General features: G+C 48.6%; 1 protein-coding gene across 1 annotated transcript; it reads left to right on the plus strand.

Moving 5' to 3' along the window:
* Nucleotides 1-2,775: 2,775 nt before the first annotated feature.
* Nucleotides 2,776-6,572, plus strand: LOC112901192 (L-type lectin-domain containing receptor kinase IX.1-like). Its single transcript, XM_025970046.1, has 2 exons — nt 2,776-4,328; nt 5,713-6,572. Exons 1-2 carry the CDS (start codon nt 2,929-2,931, stop codon nt 6,458-6,460), a joined length of 2,148 nt encoding a protein of 715 aa, XP_025825831.1. The 5' UTR covers nt 2,776-2,928; the 3' UTR covers nt 6,461-6,572.
* Nucleotides 6,573-6,846: the final 274 nt, after the last annotated feature.

Consider the following 6,846-nt stretch of genomic DNA (forward strand, 5'->3'; position numbering starts at 1 on the left):
GTGGAGGGGAAGCTTCGCGCGCTGGGAATCGGGCGGAGGTGGAGCGACGGCGGGGGATTGCGGCAGCGGGCGGCTCGGAGCGGAGGGAGCGGAAGAGGCGGAGGCGTGCGGGGCTTTAGGGTTCGGGCCGAGGGAAGGAGAAGGGGTGCGGTTTGAAGTGGGGAGGGGAGAGAGAGCGGCGCGCGGGAAACAAAGGGGCGGCGGCGGCCACACTGGACGAGCCAGCGGCCGCCGGCGTGCCGTGCCGCGCGGGTGCCCAACGGGCGGGTGCAGAGGCGCGGGAGGCGCGGAGGGGGAGGCTGATGCGTGGGCCCGAGCGCGCGGGAGAGGGAGAGGAGGCAGGTGGGGCCGGGAGAAAGAAAGAAAGGCAACGGTTCAACTTGAAAAATAAAAAATATACATTTCCTGGGCTCCAAAATTCACCAATTTTTAAATGAAGCAAGATTAAACTATCAAGAACACAAAGCAACCGCTAGAGCTCAAAAATTTATTATGGATTGTTCACAAAAATTCAAACAACATTGCAGTTTTCAAACTTTCCAAGAATTTTATGGCTCGACAGAGACATCCAAAAATTGAGGAAAAATATCTACAAATCACCATTTGAATTCTAGTATTTGAATAAAATCTTTGGGGGCACAGTCACATAGCAGAATTTGAACTTGCTTCACAACTTACACATAAGTCATACAAGAAAATGGATGCTCATGATGTAATTAAGTGCATATGATGCTCCTTGATGCTTGGATGATGCTCATGATGATGTTTTAAATTTTTATCTTGTGCTTTTACATTTTGGGTCGTGACATTCATTGTCTCAAACAAATGCACACTGAAGCTCGGTAAAGTGCATGGGGAGCTCTAAGTGTACTCTTGACTTCTATCAATTTCACAGGACATGGCCAATTGGGGTCAATGGAAGGCAATGGCTTGTGGTAACTATGTGAGCAGACAAAAGCATGCCAGCTCTCCAGTTATCTCAATATTTATTTTCTGATTTCTGAGGGTTTTATGTACCCCGAACCTTAAATTGTAGACACTAACAGATCATATGTGTCATAGTGTCACTTCATGTTTTGACAATGTGAAAAATTTCAGTGTATTTACCATGATCAACACCTTGCCCTGAGGGCGCTTTAATTCCTGAACCAGGCTACGGTGACATGGCTGTCCTAAAGTGAAGAAGCGGTTTGAGCAGCTTGATGTGGACAACTACCTCTGCCCGATCTGGCCAGTATCTGTGAGCTCTAAATTTCACAACTTTGAACCAGTTGGTAAAAAACAATCTGAATTTAATGATGTAACTAACTGACTATACTTGTTCTGAATAAGTTAATGAAATTAATGTACTAATGTTCTGAAATTTGTTTTAACACCTATCATATGCATTGCCTGCAGCTTTCAACTACACTATCCCCTTCTCTATATACGTTTTGGTTGATTAATTCATATTTTTGAATGCAGAAACGTGGGATATGCCATATGATGGAAAAAGCATTAGATTTTTATGCTGAAATGTATAACTCAATGCAGATATTTAACGTTGCTCTAATTTTCCCCAAATAGATGGATATGAAATGTGACTTTGATCTTTGACGTATTCTGAAGCTATTGCAATACCCAAACTCATTTTATTATGGGTTCTCTGTGTCTAATCTAAAGCATGTGAGAGCCTAGAGGTTATCCTGAACAAAAGTTCTACACATGTATGACTAATGTCTCATTATTCCTTCTCATGTGTTAAATTTTTGTGGTTTTAGGACTCTCTGCATGAAGTTGCAATAATATGAATAAAAATGTTTTATAGAAGCTTAGCAGGTACAATCTAAAGAGATGATGTTTGTTGCAAGTTTCTGCACAAAAGCTTAACAAAAGAGCTATAAGTTTCTGAACAAAAGAAGCTGGAGGTATGGTCGTGAAATATACTATCTGAAATAAATTAGTGTGGGATCGTGATTTTATTCAAATCATCATTATTATTTAATCGCATAGGTAGGGAATCTGAAAATGCAATCCATGACCAATTCTCTTTCTGGATAAAAAAATTTATTGGTGCTGGTGTGAGAACTAAAATAAGTATATAATCTGTATTAGGATTTACTGAAGGTCTATTGTAGTCTGATGATGCATCTTATCCTAAGCTGTTGTTTTATATTGATATCTTTTGCATGAATTGTTGCATTCCTTAACTGGTTATGAGTTTTGTTTCAAATGCGTACTCTCATTCAACATTTCTTTTTTACTTTTTACAAGTTGAGCCATTCTTCAGCAGGGAACCATTGTTTGGCCAGTACCAGGATGGGGGTGCCGACGGAGATGTCAGCGGCAAGGAGGCTGCTTCTAGCGGCACACCAGCGCAGATCTTTGCCACCGACTGGGTGGTAAAAGTAGAATAGCAGTTGGGCAAGAGGAAGACAATGAGGTTGCGCCCTCGGATAATTGGATCGAGTGGTGGCAAATGCGTAGGATGAGAGGAAGATGATAAAGTTGAGTCATTGATTACTTAGATCCAGTAGAAAAATTGGTTCCTATCAAAATTGCTGAGTAGATAACCTTTTTTAATGATAATGATTTGTAAAGTTTTGCTACAAATTGTTATAATTATATGATGGAAATTGATGCTTGTTGAGGAAATTTGTTTTACCCATAGCAACGCATAGGCATGGACCTGGTGAAGAAATAAATAGGTTTAGTCGACAGCATGTGCTCACCAAATATCTGACTACTATTCTGTGAACCTCCTTCACGTAGGACCCACTTGAAGAAAACGTTCAACCTCATATATATCCATCCTTGTCGTTGGATTCTGAATTTGAGTACTATATTGAGGCATGGTGATCGTTTTTTACCTCACACAAAAACTGAGCTACTATGTCGTATATTTTGTTGTGACAGTGCAATCAACGAACACACACCCCAGTAGCTTCCATGGCCGTGAAAAACTTGTGCCCAAGCTCAAGCAGCAGAGCTCATCAGCTGCTTCTGCTCTTCTTCTGCTTGGCCGTGTCACTGCACGTCCCTCGTGCCAGTTCTCTCTCCTTCAGCTACAGCGCCTTCAACCCCGATGACTTCAAGCCGGAGGCCGACGCGAGGATCAAAGACGGCAGGCTGGAGCTCCTCGGCGACGAGTTCGCAGCGCGTGCCAGGGGCCGGGCGTGGCACAAGCAGCCGATGCAGCTCTGGGACGGCGCCACCGGCAAGTCTGCCAGCTTCGCCGCGAACTTCACCTTCAGCATCCAGTCCGTGCCCGCCGGCAAGGGCGTTGCCGGCGTCGGGCACGGCATGACGTTCTTCCTCGCGCCGTACACGCCGGACCTGCCGCAGGAGTCCTACGACGGCTGCCTCGGCCTCTTCGACGAGAACCAGAAGGGCAACTACGCGACGATTAACGCGTCCGGCGACGCGAGGTTCGTCGCCGTGGAGTTCGACACCCACCAGGACCCCTGGGACCCGAGCAGCCGACACATCGGCGTCGACGTGAACAGCATGGACTCCCGCGGCGACTATAAGGTCTTGCCTGACGGCAGCCTCGTCGACGCCGGCGTGATGTCCGCGACGGTCGTGTACGACAACAGCACGAGGCGGCTGGACGTTGCCCTGATTGTCGGAAGTGACATTTACACCGCCGCAGCGACCGTGGACTTGCCAAGCTTGCTACCCGAGCATGTTGCCGTCGGCTTCTCGGCAGCGACCGGGGACGCGTACGCCAGCAATCACACCGTGCTCTCGTTCTCCTTCCTCTCGACGCTGCCAACCAAGAACAGCACCTCCTTAGCTGCTTCCTCCTCCTCCAATAAGAGCACCATAGAGCTCGGCGCCGGGGTGGCCGCAGCTGCCTTGCTGGTGCTCCTACTCGGCGCCGCCGTCGCGGTGTTACTAGTTCGGCGAAGGGGCAAGCAACCGTACGACGAAGAGAAGCTGACCACGGACGGCGACGACTCCCTCGACGCCGTCGACGACGGCGACTTCGAGTCCAGCACGGGGCCCCGCCCCATCCCCTACGCGCAACTCGCGGCGGCCACGAAGGACTTCGCGGTGGAGGGGAAGCTGGGTCAGGGCGGGTCCGGGGCGGTGTACCGTGGCCACCTGAAGGAGCCCGGCCGCGACGTCGCCATCAAGGTGTTCTCTCGGGGCGCGTCCATGGAGGGGAGGAAGGAGTACCGGTCCGAGGTGACCGTCATCAGCCGGCTGCGCCACCGGAACCTGGTGCAGCTCATCGGCTGGTGCCACGGCCGGAGGCGGCTGCTGCTGGTCTACGAGCTGGTCAGCAATGGCAGCCTCGATGGCCACCTCTACAGCACGGAGATGACGCTGACATGGCCGACGAGGTATGCGCATGCATGTATCTATCTGACGGTCACATTCTTAGTTTGTCGTCATGGCCCTACATTCTTCACTCCCGACAAACCAGTTGACTTGAACTTGGACGATGCAGTATGCGTGCACGTAGCGATCCGCCGGTCGCACGCTTAGTTTGTCAGGGTCTAAATTTTTCTGTCCTGGGTTAGCCCATAATCAAATGCTGATTTAGACTCGCCGAAGAAAAATTGGCAGATCAACACTCCCTCAAAAGCACAAAGTGGAAACGTCAGATCTAATGCGTCACAGTTTACCTTAAGATAGCGCCGGCGCAGCCACCAAAACCTTTTCATTTTTCCAGTTTGTCATTCCTTAATTTATTTATTGTCACCCCTATTTCTAATAAATATGATGCAATAATTTGTGAAATTACTCAAAAGTTTATAACTCTTTCAACTTTTTATTTGCCTTTTATACATGTATAAAAGAGGTGTGCAACAATTAGGGAACCTAATCCAAGAATGTGTAAAGGTTTAGCCATCATTTTATATGTGATTTGTGGATATGGTTGTTTTTAAATTATTTGTTGAGTTAAACTAGCTTAACTGGCTCAGTTGCTCTGTTTCTCAAACCTTGAATGTGCGAGAACAGAGTTTACAGTATCCTTCAAGAATGTGTAGTGTGACACTGAGGGAGTGACTAATCACATTGTTATAACAATTTTAGTATGGATATATTGCCCTGTTATATCATGTTATTTTGCCCACTAGTTAACTCAAACAGGCCTAAAAGGCAATTGCAACACGTCAAACAAACCCATAAAGAAAAAAATAAAACCTGCTATGCAACAAAGCATGCACTAATTTGTTATCGTGTTTTTGCCACAATAGTTAATTTTCACATCTTGTTCTTAGGCCAAACTAGGGTTCGGAAAAGGGTCGAGTTTATTTGGATGGAAATAGAAAGTTGGGCTTGTGAAGAGCAGCATGACGGAAAGAGAGTGGGAGGGTGGGGGTGGCTATCACAGCTGCTTCGACATAACATCCGAGTACTATTCTGATGGATGTTTGCTTTACCTTGAATTAAACGAAGAGCTCACATACTCTGTTTCCCAAACCTTCAAACTCTGGCAGAGCAGAGTATGCAGTGTCCTCAAGATTTTGTAGTGCGAACTTTGGAAGAGTATATAACTTGTTGGCCTCTTACTACGGAAAAGCTAAACATTGCTCAGAGTGTTGGTTTAATTCGAGTTCTACGATGTTGATCAATGTTTTCCCTAATCTATTCGGCAGAATTCAGTTTGAGTTCCACTCCTCCACTCTTTAAATATTTTTTATGGAAAATTAGAGTTTCGTCTAATCAAATCAAAACATTATGATGCACTGAATTCGACCTCAATTCTGAATTTTTCAGATACCAGATAATTCTTGGGTTGTCTTCCGCCGTGCTGTACCTCCACCAGGAGTGGGACCAGTGCGTCGTCCACGGCGACATCAAGCCGAGCAACATCATGCTGGACGACTCCTTCAACGCCAAGCTCGGCGACTTCGGCCTTGCGCGGCTCATCGACCATGGCATGAGCCTGCAGACGATGACCGCCGTCGCCGGCACGCCGGGCTACCTGGACCCGGAGTGCGTCATCACCGGCAAGGCGTCAGCCGAGTCCGACATGTACAGCTTCGGCATCGTGATGCTTGAGATCGCCTGCGGGCGGCGGCCCATGGCGGCCCCCAGCGCCGGCGAGGGGAAGGACGGGCAGGTGTTCCGGCTGGTGGAGTGGGCGTGGGACATGCACGGCCGCGGCACGGCGCTCGGCGCCGCCGACGAGCGGCTCGGCGGAGCCTTTGACCCGTGGGAGGTGGAGCGCGTGGTCGCCGTCGGGCTCTGGTGCGCGCACCCGGACCCAAAGATGCGGCCGGGGATCAGGCAGGCCGCCGAGGCGCTGCGGTCAAGGAAGTTCAGGATGCCGCTGCTGCCGCCCAAGATGCCGGTCGCCGTGTACCTGCAGCCGTTCGGTGCTTCCACCATGCAGTTCAGCGACACCACCGACTCTGTCGGGTCCATGCCGTACGCCTCGACGACGAGCCACGCCACGGCGACAGGGACGTCCAGCTCCAGTTCGCCGCCGGCGGTCACAGAGCACTTGAGCCCAAAAGCATAGTCTGGCTATATATCGGTATGCGTATAGTGTAATTTTGGTCAGAGCATAATATTTCTGAAGAAGTTACGTGCAGTCGCTGATGGAATAAATAAGAGTTTCAGTTTTAAATTAATCCGAAGATAAAATATGATCATAACGAAATGTGCATACAGAAAACGAACATATGTAAACATGCTGATCAAGCGATTCATGATAAAATATTGCAGCAGCAAGACCAACCCTAACCAGATCATAATAGGTATGAAAGATGTAGTTAGGGACAGAAAACCGTACGTCTCTAGGCTGACCAGAATAAACGGATAAAGAAGATGACGGCGACGATCAGCACCTCCGCACGCTTGACGACGCCGAGTCGTGCCCCACTAACGAGGAGTAAGACGAGCCGT

Source organism: Panicum hallii, chromosome 7 (genome assembly GCF_002211085.1).
Source record: "Panicum hallii strain FIL2 chromosome 7, PHallii_v3.1, whole genome shotgun sequence".
Classification (NCBI taxonomy): domain Eukaryota; kingdom Viridiplantae; phylum Streptophyta; class Magnoliopsida; order Poales; family Poaceae; genus Panicum; species Panicum hallii.